At 34.5% G+C, this 15,674-nt stretch overlaps 1 protein-coding gene across 2 annotated transcripts; it reads right to left on the reverse strand.

The window, feature by feature from the left end:
* Window positions 1-10,128: 10,128 nt before the first annotated feature.
* LOC142629845 (protein indeterminate-domain 4, chloroplastic-like) lies at window positions 10,129-15,144 on the reverse strand. Of its 2 annotated transcripts, none has more exons than XM_075803886.1 (4): window positions 15,006-15,144; window positions 14,624-14,819; window positions 13,962-14,358; window positions 10,129-11,477 (listed from the first exon to the last, which is right to left on the reverse strand). In XM_075803886.1, exons 2-4 carry the CDS (start codon window positions 14,772-14,774, stop codon window positions 10,283-10,285), a joined length of 1,743 nt encoding a protein of 580 aa, XP_075660001.1. In that variant the 5' UTR covers window positions 14,775-14,819; window positions 15,006-15,144; the 3' UTR covers window positions 10,129-10,282. The 2 variants fall into 2 exon arrangements, with proteins under 2 accessions (XP_075660001.1, XP_075660002.1); XM_075803887.1 differs by having other exon boundaries at window positions 14,624-14,837; window positions 15,006-15,135.
* Between the last annotated feature and the right edge of the window lie 530 nt (window positions 15,145-15,674).

Below are 15,674 nucleotides of genomic sequence, written 5' to 3' on the forward strand. Positions count from 1 at the left end.
CATATATGAATGCTCCGATGTTCACATTCTGAGGTGCCCATACACTCACATGCTTTGATGTGCACACTTGGATGTTCACATGCTTACATGTTCAAATGATCAAATATGCATATGCTCATACACCTCTTTCACCTTAACATTATTGATTGCCTTTCACATGATCCTATTCTGCTTTTTAGTTTATCTATTTCACATGACCCATAGATGAACTCTAAGACTTAGAAGCATGTGCACGTTCAAATTGGCTTATTAAGTAGACCCCATTCAACCACTATCTAGTAACAATATGAAGGCCAATTATGATTAGGCAAGCTTGGGGTTCCTAACCTCTTCCCATCTTGTATCTTAACTTCAGACCTAGTTTGGTAGGTATACCTTCATGGAGTCATTTTTTTGGTTCCTGGACGTATAACTAGGTGGCAACTCCTTCATCTCTTTTTAAGAGGCTCAGCATACTCACAGGCTTACATTGACTTTGAGACTAAAACCAATTTCAAGGAGATTAAGCATCGCGCACCCTACCTTCGCGAGAAGAAACCGACATGCCGATGTGTCACAAAAGTAGGTACGGATCATAGAACTTATTGGTGAAAAAAGAAAAAATAATAATTTGGATAGATAGGGTGGATGAAAATTATATGCAAATGTAAAGAAACCTATATGATAAAAGAAAAAAGAAAAAAGAAAAAAGAAAAAAAAGAAAAGAAAAGAGAATACACATGTATAGAGAGAAAAACTAAACAACAAAATGGATTCAAGCTTAGGACTCTTTGATTGACTTGAAAACCTTAGAATTTTGATAATGTTTGTAGTGGGATAGGTCTTTGGCCCATTCCAGAGTTGGGCCGAAGATGTTAAGAGGTCCATTCTAGAGAATACGCTCGGCCCAAGGATGAGCAAGCTATGAAAAGGCTCGCTGCTCGGACCTATGGCCCCATTCTAAGACTAACATGCGCCCTAGCACCTAAATTGATTTTAGGCACACATTACCAAGCAATCCCCCAACATCAGAAGGATGGGGTCCACTGCTAATAACCATTCGATAGACGAGTGATGTGCATGAAATATATACAATAAAGTACTCACATATCTACATATTTAGCCTTATTTTTATGTTATTTTGTTACTGATTATATAATATCTTTGTGTTGCAGGTAACAAGAGCTTTGCATGCAAAGTGGGGCTAAGCCAATTGAATCAAGCCAACTTTCATCCAGCCAAGCATGTATTCAAGAGAAGACCAACCCAATTAAATTCAAGTCCAAGTGGAGCAAGGAATCAAAGGAAATTTGCACCAAATCCAAGTCCAATTCGGATTAGGATTCCAGCCTGCACATCAGTAGTATTTTTGGCATAACTTTTGGTTCAGATATCCAATCGAGATGATTCAAGTTGGGCTGGAAATTTAACTTAAAGGGCTACAACTTTTTAGTTTACCAAAAGTCCAAATTCTAATGTTAAATGGGCCAAAATAGTCGGTTAAGTGAAGCCTAAAAATCTGGGATTTTCTCCAAACGGGAATAGGATTCCTTGACCTATTTAAAGGCTCTTTAGGGAAAAAAAGAAAAAAATACCAGAGAGGAAAAGGGGGTGCCGCATAAGAAGAACTTGTTTTGGGAGTCATTATGAAGAGGACGATCTGAGGACAAAGGCAAGAGCTTCATGTTGATCAACCGATTCAGATGAAAAACATAAGTTTTATTTGTTTTCTTTTCAATTTTATTATGATCTAAATTTATTTTCTAGAGCGTTGATGTAGTCTAGCGATGAACACACAATTTATATTCTGAGTTATTTTATTTTTAATATTTCCATGATTGAGTGTTTAATTCTTATTCTTAATGCTTACTATTTTTCTTTTATGAATTATTGTTTGATCAATTGAATTACAATGAGACCGAGAGGTGATTTGTTATTTTAATTCTAGAATTAAACATCATTAGTTGAGCGAAAGTAGAGATGTTTTACCGCGATTAGTGTGATTTTTCAAAAAATTCAAAGTACGAAATGAGTCTCCAATTAATTAAATTCACATAGAGATATGGAATTGTTAGTTGAAGATATTTTTGATATTATTCGAGAGAAGATATTGAATACTTAAGCAATTTTTAATCATCAACGGGAGATTATTAGAATTTAATAATTAGGAAGAATAAATTGTGTGGGAATTGTCAACCGCTCTAGATCCATTCTTATCATATTTTTACACTTTTAGATTTTTGCATTTTGTTAATCTTTTATTCATAGATTTATTTTTATTAAATAGTTTAATTTAATTCAGATAGTACAACGGTCCATTTATTTTCGATTTTCCAAATAGTAATTAATTTAGTGAATTTCGGTATTCAATAACATAGTTAATCCCTATGGGTTCGACATTCATTTTCTAAACACACTTTACTATTTGTTACGATTTTGTGCGCTTGCAGATTATTTTACGCGAACAGCGAGAGCAGTGTCACAGACCCAGATAGCCATTTGAACCCTTGATTTGGTAGGTCCCAGACACTGGTGAGCGAATCTATCATCATGAGGACTCCACCAACAAGAGAGTACAAAAGGGAAAGGAGCTCAAGGTGAGAGGGGTTAAAAAAATTGGGGTTTGAAACACGAGAGAAAGGAGAGATTAAAACACTAGGGAACTGAGGCCTAGCTTGGGATCTAGAAGGTTGAGCTCGGCAAGAGGATAATATCCTTGGCTTAACCTCCAGTGAACCAACAAGGATTAGCTTAAAGGCCTGATCCATCGCAATAGCCAACTATTTTTTTGAATCTCCTATTGTGGGCCAAGAACATCACTAGATAACAAATAAATTTAGGGTCTAGGCCTAAATCACTAGTTTTTTGGGCCTCTCTAGCACAATGTTTATTTTCATAACTTTTTCTCTACTTTTGAGGTTGATTTGAGATTACAAGACAATTGAATACATGAAAACCCCTTGCATGTGTGAATTTTTATTTCATTGAGAACTATACTGTATAGTCTTAAGTGATCATGCCTAGAAGTGTTTACATGCATTTGTACATGGATCACATAGTGTCAGGCTTTGCATAAAATGAAAGAGAGAATATTAATATTCTATATGCAATCTCATTTCTTCTACGCGATTTGTTTTGATATATCTCCTCAAAATGTTTTTTTTCCAATAGTTGTTCTATCATTTTTTTTTAATAGGAGAAAGTTGTTTTTACAACCCTTGCTCTTTATAGGGGCATTTTTATCTATTTGCATTCCATATGTGTGCCATTCATATTTTATGTATGTTGTCCTCTTGGTGTCCATAGTGTCTTGTTTTCATTCCATTCATGTTTTTCTATGGATTCTTTGTGCCCCTTTGATCACTTTTATGTTCCCTTGATGATGTTTTATAGCTTTTTGTGCCACAAGCGACTAAGTTAATCCTAACAAAAGGGGGGAGAAATTGGCATTTGGAGTTTCTACATGTCAAAGGGAGTAATACATGTTTTTGAAAAGGGGAGATGAGTTTTCCTTGCTTAGGGGGAGCATTATGTACTTTGGGCTTTGTGCTTATTGGTTTATTGGTATACATATTCTTGAGTTTTACTTGTTTATTATCTGCCATTATTTTCCACATGGTGCACATAACTTGTTAAGTGCTTTCAAGAAAGACAAGTATGGAGTGAATCAAGACAGGTAATCCTAGTTCATTATATTATTTCTCACGACTGGTAGCTTTTAGATTAGCTAGTTTATTTGAATTGAGTATATTCTTTGTAATCGGGTTATTGTTATATTGACATTACTTTTGTATTTGAGGTTTTGTCATGGATTGACAAAGGGGGAGATTGTAAGATCCATGTGTTTTGGTATTGTCAAAGCATGCCAAATTATGTGTTTTTTTTATTGAGTTTTCATGTGTCTTAAAGTTGTAATTGATAATTGAGTTGAAGATGCAATGTAAGAAAAGTGCATTTTTCAGCTTGTACCTCAATAGCTGGCTTGATAACTCTTGATACCTATCTCAATACCTCTTTTATCTATCGAGTTTCAAGTTTTAGAAAAAATGAGATAATTTCTTAAGAATGGTTGCTTTTAGATTGACTAGTTTATTTGAATTTGGGTTCATTCTTTGTAATCAGGTTATTATTTTATTGGGCTTACTTTTTTTGTATTTGAGATTTTATCATAGATTGACAAAGGGAGAGATTTTAAGGTAGATATGTTTATTGTCAAACAATGCCAAATTACGTGTCTTTATTGAGTTTTGGTATGTTTTAAAGCTGTAATTGAAGATCAAGTTAAAGAGGCAAAATTTGCTAAAAAAAGTGCATTTTTCAGCATGTACCTTAATAGTTGGCTTGTTACCTCTTGATACTTGTCTCTATACCTCCCTGATATCTCTCAATCTATCGAGCTAGATTCGCATTTCAGCTAGATTCGCATTTTAGCAAGAATTAGCAACGCTAAAAAGCTCATAACTTTTCTATTTCAAACCCGATTCTAGATACCGAGATTTATATTGGAGGGCTTTATAAAGAGAGAAACACTTCGTTTGTGCGGCTATGGTATTTGCAACCAAGTTCTCTCAATTTCACCATACCAAAGAGTTTCAAGTAAATTTTTGAAATTTGTTTAGTGAAGAAGCTGAAAACATATCAACCATCATAGACTTACTACTATGAAAAAAACTTTCAAGAAGTTCTCGGAGTTAGGCAGAGGTTTCGGTTGTGATTGCAGGTGTGTCATCTATAAAGGAGTTCATATATTAAAGAGTTAAGAGGTTTTGATGTAGTAGAAGGTTTCTACTATAAGTTTATCTACTAAGATTATAGAGTCTAGTGACAAATGTTTTGTACTAGATTTCAAACTTCTCTATCACCATTATGGTGTCCTCAGGCACACTCGTCCAAATTTCTTCAAGCTAAATACTAGAAAACAAGTGTCAAATCCATCTCATCTGAGAACCACTATGAGTCCCAAGAATTATACCTATCTAGGAGCCTCTCAAAAGAATTCAAGCTTGGTGTCACATACCAAGGTCAACTTTAGAAGAAAATCTTGCATTTATAAATTCCTTGAGTTGTGGTAAGTTTGGATCCAAATATTCATCTTCTTATAGATATTCATCTACATGGAATACTCTGTCACCCAAAGCTCAATATTTTATTTGTTTGCGAGAGGGAAAGAGTCTAACTTGAGAGGTCTTGTGTTCTTTCCTTAATCAAATTCTTCCCACCTTTTGTAGGACATTCTTGTGCCTTGGGAATTGCATTTTCATGCATTGTGTATCATGAATTCCTTTTTTTTTTTTTTTTGGTGCTTTTGCTTTCAATAAAAAAAATCGAAAAGGTGTGCAAGTATATGAGAGAATATTTGGCCTATATGCATTTGTACATTGGCTTAGTTCATTTGTTCTTATGCATGAATTTTTGATCCTTTGGATTGCTCTTTTTTTAGGAGAAAACCCAATATTTGGTCAATAGATATTTTTTGATAGACACATGTTAGGGGAGTAAAAATTTAGGGGGAGATTTTATATATATATATATATATATATATATATATATATATATATATATATATATATATATGTCAGTATGTATGTCACACATTAATTTAGGGTCTATTTGAATATCGTTTATTTTGCTGAAAACTGAAAACATTGTAACAAAATAATTTTTAAATGTGTAAATAGTGCTGTAGGACCCATTTTTATTGAATTAGTTGCTGAAAAGTGAGGTTTGTGAGTCCCGCAAACAGTATACAGGACCCACTGGTGTGCACTGTCCACTGCTTATTTTGCTAGTGTGAATAGTGCATAGACAAAAAAGTCAAAAAACACGGCTCAAAGAAAGAAAGAAAAAAAAAAAAAAAGAAAAAGAAAAGAGAAAGGCGTGAAACGCCAGAAACGCAGACGTAGTGTAAAATAATTTCTACTCAAACGCACACTTATTTTGATATTTATTCTGATATATTACTTGTAATCGCTAAACATTTTCTATTTGGATATTTAATAAATGCATTGAGATGATAGTTGCTATCAGGATTTATGCACTGTTTCAATGTACTCTATTATAAGTCTTCATTGAGTTGTGTAAATAATTTTTAATATTTTACACATTGGATTTAGTTGCTAGCTATGACGTGGTTAAATATTTCACATGTTTGGATGATCATTTCCTTGCTCGATTGATCACTGTAACATAATTTTGAAAATCAGTCCGATCATAAACCAATTTTGGGGGATTTCACTAGATTGAATTGGTGCTTGGTTCTCGGTTGAACTGGCCGGTCCAATTCGGTTTTTAAAATAATTCATTGTTGTCAATGCTTGACTGTAAGTGCATGTTTGGATTGCACTAAAAAGGAAAGCAGATGTGCATTTGTGTTTTTTGTGTAAGTTTCGTACACTGTTCATAGAACTCGCAAGTACTTTTTTTCAATAAAAACAACTTTAAAATTGGGTCTCATGGCATTATTCACACATTTAAAAATTATTATGTTATAGTATTTTCAGTTTTCAATAATAAGCAGTATCCAAATAAACGTGTTTGGTCAAGTTCAATGGTTCAACGATAATTATGTGTTGACATTCTTGATCATTATGATTTTGTTTACATTGTCTTTATCTAATGCTTTAAATGAGTTTGCTCATGGTTTTGAAATCTGAACTTTTTAATTAGCTGAAAAGATGAGAAATTCAAAATTTTTGAAGTCAGACCGAAGTCAAATCATGATGATGTCATAATTAATTATTTAAAATACAAATAAATATATTAAATTAATAAAAATATAAAAATTTACTAAAATAGTACAAATAAATATAGAGAAGCAGTAACTTTCAACTTTAAAGTTAACATTTAAAATAAATGCATTAAAGAAAAGGTTTAGTCATGCATTAAATTTACCAATCACCCAAACAATACTGCTCTACCTTACACATCAGTCGCCACTATTCCCCATTCCATAAAAAACTATCAAACCTCCTCCCCACTTTTTCTTTTCTTTTACACTCTCTCTCTCTCCAAAACAATTTTGAGCAAACCTCCCCCAAAACATCAAGATCAGTCACTTTCAGCTTCCAACGAAAAACAAGTTCCTCCCCATGATGAAAAATACAAACTGTTGGTAAATTTTTAGCAAATATTTTCAAACAAAAATCCCTGGCTTGACTGGAAAACCCATGCTTGTTTTATCAAACCGGGCGGTTTGAGCACGGTTTTAGCAATTCCTGGTAAAAATTAAATTTTTGATTTTTTGTGTTTAAAAAATGGATTGGTAACCATTCCCCGTCAACCTGGTTCGACCAGTCAGTCCGGTTTGGTTTTCATACCATGCTTATAACTCAGTCTCTAGTATTGGTGTAAGTCGAGTTTAATATGTGTTTCCTATGCTTGCATTTATACTTTAGTCATTCTTCAGTCTATATTTGGATGTTTTGTCATAAAATTTCCCAAATGGGGAGTTAGGATTTATAGTGTTGCCTAATTTCATGATTTTTTATATAAAAAAAAAATATTGAAAAATGTTCCATTGTATTGTGTGCGGGTGCATTGAAGCTTAAAGATTGAAGATTCTGCTCAAAGTGCTGATATAAACATTTTTATCAAGCGAGAATGGATACTTGGTCGATCTAAACTAGTTTTGACCAAAACTTTTTCTTGAAGTTCCCCCAACCTTCGAGCAATCCTATTATGAAATCAAATGACTTGGCTATCCATGGGCATTCCTGTAGCCTTTCAATCCCAAAACCTTACACCTATTTAAACCAAAATTCAACCTTTAAGTAGATACAAAGTAAAACAGCCACAAAATAGAGAAGGAGGGGGGGGGGGGGGGGTGGTTAGAAGAAGAATTCCTTTATCTTCCTAACTCTTCCATTGTTCATCTGTGAGAGGTCCATAGTAACAAACACTACGTCACCATACTTGTGTTGGACATGCTGTTGAAAGTACAAACACATCTATTAGTCTTCAAGGAGTCTTGGATTGATTTGGAAGTGGCGTTTTGATTTAGAAGACACAGGGCATGACTTGCACTTATCAATAGAAGTTTAGAGGGCTTGAGTATATGCAAAGGCATGTGAGTCTCATATGTGCCAAAACACCTTTAAGTGGACTTGTTGATTTGAGCTTGGCTCCAAAGTGTTTTACTGTCTTGGGTTTTCACCTTGTGAACATGTGCATTTATCTATATTAATTATTGTTGTTTAAACATTGATTAGTTAACTAAATCAATCCATTAAAGTTGGTGGTTAAACTTTGTATAGGTCTAATCGTAACTTTCAAAAGTTAAATCTATTCCCAAACTCTAAAGGAGGGGTTTCGTAATATCCACCACATATTTCAACATTTTGAAATTAATAACCTAATTTGATTTTTCATATTTATACACCATCCAAATCAATTAATAAAATTTCAAATTAGTATGTAGGTTGATTAATCTCAAATTAGGGTGCTAATAAAAGAACTTTTATAATTTAGGATATACTTAAAATTTTCCTTCAAACCGATTTAATGGGAAAAACCTCAAACCCATTAAGTTACAATTGAAATGATGAAGCATGCGTACTTTAAGTCTAGTCATGTACCTTGTGTAAATATTTTAAGCAGTAATTTGAGTAAATAAACGAACGCGATAATCTGATTGCTACATAATGCTTTGAATGAGATCTTCGAAATTTTTTTTGTATGAAATCTTAATTTGTCCAAGTACAAATTAAATGGCCTAAACTATTAATTTGAATAATGGGATAGACAATTTAAATGGGGAAACGAATTGTAAAATTTTGTAATTTAAAAGATACATTAGAATTTGCTTTATAATTTGGATTGAGATCTAGTTATTACATTATGCAATTACTACCTTCATGTGTGATATAAAAGTCGATGGGTAAAAAAAATTAATATTTTTTTTAAAATTTTTTTTATCCTATTATAATTTTTACATCTCACCATAGTTTTAAAAATCAAATCGAATTGGCTGGTTCAACTGAGAATCGAGCACAATTTGGTCCGATAAAAAGCTTCAAAACTAACTAAAACCAGCCAAAATTAGTTCTTTAATCATACAAGTTTTTAAAACCATGCATCTCACTTTGATGTAGTCATTGCACGGTGGAATAGATAGGATCCAAATCCTTCTAATTTAGAGTGAATATATATAAATTAACTTCCAATCTAATTAACTTATTGTAGTGCTGTAGTTGAACATTGAAAGGAAAAACTATCCCACAGTTAGACAGTCACGGACTGAGGATTCCACGAATGGAAGGAAGAGACAACAAACACGACAAAATTGCCACATGAGTTTCTAATAATTACTATAAAAAACAATGCTCGCTGCTTTTCTCTGCTGTTTCTGATTGATGCAGAATATATGACCTCAACTCTCGGTCTGTCAAAAGTATTGGGGAAGGAAAAAAAAAAAAAAAACCCACAAAGATACCATGAAAGTGAATTCTAACGTGAGATTTTTCATGGGAGTGCTTGTTATCGAAGAGAGAGAGAGCGTAATTCAAAATGGGTCAACGAGGTGAGAAACTAGAATTAAAAGAAAAGTTTGTAAAAAGTTTCAGTAGAATGTCAACAAGGAGCCCTTAAATTCAGCAATACTTTGTTTTTATTATTAGTGTATTAGGATTAGGTATTAGGTGGCCGAACAAATTCTTCTGAATATTAAAGAAAACTTAGACAGCATTATTTTCTATTCTCTCTCGTGTTGATGTATATATATCAACATCCATCTCACCATGTGTGCCAGAACGTTGCAATCGGACAAATAAGTAATAAAATTCTCGTTTGTCGATTCTGTTGAGAGGTAGTCATGCCTGTGAAGATTCTCAAAGAGTGAAGGGTCAGAGTCTTTATTTTTGACAGTCTTACTCAACATCGCTTACCTCATTTGTGGACTTCCAAAACAAACCTGTAAGAGCTAGAAATTTCTATGTAAAGTAATTATATTAATTGCATATGTTACGAATATTTTGGATACACATGCATCGTTATTTGAGAGAAGAACATGCTTTCGAAGTCCCTTTTTTTTTCTTTTTTTTTCTTTTTTCCTTTTGTAAGCTATAAATAGGCAAGAAATGTAGTACAGTATAACATAATATAATAGCTGAAATGGGATCAAAGCGTTTGACCAAAAGGAAAAAAAATATAAAGTTGAACGTAACAAAGAAATTAGGCATGCATAATTTGGAATGAAACCCTATAGGGGTAAAAAGAAGGGTTATATTTTTGTTCATACATATTTAACGAACATGCAAAACCTAACTAGAATGGAATACTTGTTTTATTTCTATTGGATATAATAAGTTCATTGCATTGTTGTGCTTCCAAATGCTTGACTTGCCTGCTGGGCTGTCTTTAATTCGGGATCCAAAGAACTCATGTTGATAGCATGTTGTTGTTCTCTTTGTGAATACCCTCCACCCATGTTCCTTACCATTCCTCCCACGCCCAAAAAATCCAGTGTCAACTTGTCAGACCCTCCAAAGTTCACTGCCAGATTTTGATGCAACTTGGCCTCATCCACAGTGCTGAAACTCGTGTTACTATGGTGCTGGTCCAACGTGACCCCACTGCCATTGAACCCACCAAAGTTGTTATCTTGTCCACGCCCAAACATGGAAGAGCTTGCATTAGCAAGAGAATTCATTAACCCTTGAAGATGGTTTCCACTTTCTATATGTGATCTTAGGCTCTCTCCTCCATTATCATTGCCAAAACTAACACCAAAGTTGGCCAACACATTTTGCTTCTCGGATTTAGAACTAGCCAAGCCTCTTAACATAGAAGAACTATTGTTGCTGCTTGTAGTTGATCCCATTTGAGCAGCTTTTTGAAGCAATGCAGTGGCAGACATATGTGAAGTTATGTTTTCAGGAGGCAAAGAATTGCTGTAGAGAGAAGAGACACCGGAGCCAACATGATCGCCCATGTTAGTAGAGAATAGCGTTGTCCCTTGGCTGCCACCATTGCTATTGTTAAGCTGGTCTTGCATTAATAAGCCCGAAGACGATAAATTGGTGCTAGACATATTGACATTGTCTCCACTGCTTATACCACCCGGGGAACTGTTATTATTAGGAAAGAAGCTAAGGTTAAAGAGACTAGCAGCTGGTGAGGAGTTGTTACTATTGCTTTGAAGATCAGGAAGTTGCATGAGTCCATGCAACTGTGGCTTGTTTGGAAAGCCTTGGTTTGCGTCTTGAATGAATAAGGAAGATGAATGCATTGATTGTGGAGGCTGGCCATATGAAGAAGGATTTGATGGAGAAATAAGGTGCTCAAACTTTGCACCACCGGCACTGCCTAGTCGTAACATATTACTAGATGGAGGGTTCTGATTTTGCAGTGGGGGAATCTGAGAACCAAGTTGTGATAGGCCTAGGCTCATGTGGTTACTTCCAAAAAGATGACTCCCCATTGTGTTTAAGTTGGTAGGATGCCTAGCACTCTCCTGAGCCAGTGCATCACAAAAGGCCCTGTGAGTGATAAAACTGTCTCGCCTGCAACAATTACAATGGAAATAAAGTCAATAGATAACTTATTATGAATGTGAAAGAATAGGAAAGAATTTGAAATGGTGATCATGAGTAAAGTGACTATTTGAGGGTAAAATGAAACCCAAAGGCAATGGAGGGTCTTTTTGTTTTTGTCATGGGAGGGCGGGAATACGCATAGATTAAAGAACGATAATTGAGGGAGGCCCTTCAACATAATGTAGTATGAATTTGTGCTCACTTCCCATGGGATAACCTTTGAAACAAGCTTGTTGGTATCAATCAACTCAACTAGTAGTGTCTTTTGTCATCAAACAAATGAACTTGACTCACAAAGAAATGGGGTTTAAAGAAGAGAGAGAGGACTTCTTCCATTGTGAAGTACATAGGTACAATGGATTTCTCTATTCAATTTAAAATAATATGAAGAAAACGTGTCCGCCCTCATATCCTCCCCCTCCCTCTCAACCCAACACCACAAAAGAAAAGAATAATGACTTAGGTCATAATTTTTTTTAAATGGTGTTAATCCAACAAATTAGAGACTTCTTAAATGTTGTATTGGCACATTACAAGCTCATTTTAAATACTTTGTGAGCCCAATATAATGAGTTCATTTTTATTTTGAGATAGAATCATAGAATGCCAACTTATAAAATTGATCAATTTTTCTTATATTATGTTTGGATTAGGGATTTTGAGGTAAGATTTTAATTAATGTTGTAATCCAAAGTTTTTCAAAGTTGATTTCCCTTTTTGGGTCTATATCAAGATTACTATTCTCATGCAAGCACCATTATCCTTTATGTTATCACACCCATTGTCATTGCCATCGCCATAGCCATACCGCAATCACTAACACCACTCACCACCATCAGTGAGAGCATCACCACTGTTACCACTGCAATCACAACTATTGCCATAGTCACCATGCTATCACCGCTACCATTACAGGCACTATACCATTAATTATCACCACCGTTGCCACCAAATACCACCACGACTGCAGTCATTACCATTATTGCAACTCGTCACCGCCATCATCCTCTTTATCATCACTAAGACCAAGACAAATGACACTGTGGAACCTCATTATCAAATTATTACCACCACCATTATTAGAATTTTTGTAATTAGTATAATACTCAATTTTCTTATATTTTAGATATACTCATTCAAAAAAATAAATTTAAAATTGATAAATTTAAATTCCCCTCAATTTGAATCAAGTTGTTTTTAAAATTTTAAGAGCTATTGAATTCTATTTCCAAACACACCCTAAAAGCTTGAACAGGAGAATTATCAATTGATCCCTCCAGACAAGAAAGAAAGGTCAAAACATGCTAGTCTTATGGTAGTCAGAACAAATAATTGACTAGAACAATCATGTTGGAAAACTTTCGTTTTTAAGACAACAATGATAATATTAAGGATTTGGGCCAATTCTTACACACAAAATAAAGCAAAAAAGGAAAGGAAAACTGAAGGAAGGAGAAATCATACAATTTTTACCGAGATAGTCGAAAAGGAAGTTAGAAATCAGAAATGCGAGAAGAAATTTTACCTACCCAAGGGCAAAGAACAAAGATTTTCGATGGCCCATATAAATATACTGGATTATTGAAAACTATTAAGCGTTGACTATTCAAGAACCAAATTCCATATCAAATGTCTAAAGACTGGCTCTTAGATAATTGAACAAGGAAATAACTTTTTCAATTTGACAAAAAAGAAAAAGAAAAAAAAAAACCAGAAAATTAGCTGGAAATCTTCAATCTGGAGCTGACTTTAATTAAAGCAAACTCATGAACATTGTATTTTTAATTTAAAGACCGATTCCATAACCATGAAAATCACCAATAAAAGGTCACATTTTTTAAAGGAAAAATAAAAAAGGATTGTATAGCCGAAATATTGGTGCTCCACCAATGGAGGACCATATTATCATTGCGCTGAGAGAGAGAGAGAAAATATTGTTTTCATGGGAAGAAGTAGCGGGAAGAGCTGAGCCCTGACTACATGTATATAGAAGAGAACAAAACCAATAACTTATCCAACTCACATGAAAACAAATTCTGTAACAATATGCTTTCTAACATTGTAATACAACACGTGAACGAGAAAAAGATGAAGCGGCGTTGTTTTCGAGGGAGAAACATGAAGTTTCCTTGTTTTTTCTTCTCAAACAACTTTTCAATTCATTTCTCTTTTGAAACCCCTAGTAGACCACGGCATTTCTACAGATTACTCACGTGGAACCAGTCCTGCCATGGTCTTAAGACACACTGCAAGAGGGACATAAATATGAATATATATTTGCAAGAGATTCCTATGTTTTTGTTTTTTTATATCCCCCATTTTGTTATTCATTGTTTCTCTCGACTCTACCCTCTTTGTCAACTTTTATTAATGAATGAATGAATGATAACTATGTATATAATTTTGCATAATGATTAATGTGAAAGATTATATATGGATGAGATGAATTACCTAGAGAAAAGAGTGCCACAGTCACATCTGTATTCTCTAGTGCCACAGGTCTTGGAATGAGCCTTCCAGTCCGACTGCACGGCATACCTCTTTGAACACTTCTCACACTTCCATTTCTTCTCCCCGTGCTTTCGAGAGTAGTGCTTTTTAATGCCAGTGAGGTCGCCGAGAGCTCGTGAAGGGTCATGGTGAACGCATGTCGGCTCGGGGCACAGATACACCTTCCGTTTCGGTTCTTTGTTAGTCTTTTGCTTTAGCTTCCATGGCAGGTTGTGCCCTCTTCTGTGAAGCTGTAAGTTTTGCTCCCTTTGGAACCCTTTGTTACATACCTCACATATGAACCTATTTGTTGCCATTAAGGTCTTGGGAGATAGTGCTATTACCTCCGCATCTGGATCTGTCGTCGAAAAATGACAAACAATAGACTATTAGAATAATTCAATGATAAAAATGACAAAGAGAAGCCTACTCTTGTTGTCAATTCCACCAGCATAGTTCAGAATTAATTACAAGAGTTCAAAGGAAAACGAAATTAAAAGTAACATGCAAATCAAGCTAGCCCATCAATGTCCAAAATCAAAAGCCTAAGAAACCCTTGTGGCAAAATTATGAAGAAAAAAAATATGAAGAATTATAAACAATAGATCTAAACAGATACTTGCTTGGATTTCCAGGTTGGTTTCTCCTTTTCTTTTGAGGAGCTGTGGTTGGAGTAGTTGAGGAAGTGATTGTAGAAGAAGGTTGTTGTGTTGTCTGGCTTTGATTCTCTTCTCTGGTTCCAAAAAACAGTGTGGATGAGGAAGACGAGGCCATCTTCAAGAATCTCTATCTTCAAGCTAGTTGTTGCTCTTGTTGTTTCTTCAAAAAAAAAACAATCTGAAAGAATAAAATTTACAAATACCCACAAAGAATTTAGCCTCTTCTACTTATCTTTGAGCTCTCATAGATATAGAAAAAGAAAAGAAAAAAAACCTACGTGTAAATCTAGTGAAAATGAAAACAACAATATTCAAACTGAAACGATGGTTTTATTAGTATTATTACCTTTGAAGTTTGAGCTATACCCACAAAGAACCAACAAGAAAGTATCTCAGGGGGACAGCTACAATCCGGGAATGAAGAGAAGAAAACAATCAATCTGTAGACCTATTTGTGCTTCTTACTTGCTGTTGTTTATTTAAAGGATAAAATTGTTTCTGTCACTTTTTATTGTTCCTCAATCATGTAATGTCATGTACATATATACCAACACATACATGTACATCCATCCATATATGCAACACCCATATCTCTCTCTCGCTCTCTCTCTCTCTCTCTCTCTTACTGTCTCTTTCTCTCACTATCAAGAGTTATTTTGATTTTTATCTTACTTTTCCATTGCCATTAAAATTTAAGGAATTTTTTTTTTTTTTTTAAAAAAAAGAAAAATAATTGTGTGGATGTTGGTGTTACTGTTCATGCAGCTCGCTCTCACGCAGCTGAATGTGTCGTTATGCGGAGATAGTTTGGGGCCACTGAGGTGTAGATCTCAGCCTTCCCTATCTCTCCTTCTCTAAATTCGTATCTTCTCGCTAGAATCAGGACAACCCTCTCTTTCGTCACTCTCCCTTTCCTTCCGCGTGGTCTCCACATATGAAATTGATTCCCCTACATAAGTAATATTGTACCCTTAATTCAAGCTTTATTTATGATATGACTCCACCATTTCTCATC

The sequence above is a fragment of the Castanea sativa genome, chromosome 3 (genome assembly GCF_040712315.1).
Source record: "Castanea sativa cultivar Marrone di Chiusa Pesio chromosome 3, ASM4071231v1".
In the NCBI taxonomy this organism is placed as follows: domain Eukaryota; kingdom Viridiplantae; phylum Streptophyta; class Magnoliopsida; order Fagales; family Fagaceae; genus Castanea; species Castanea sativa.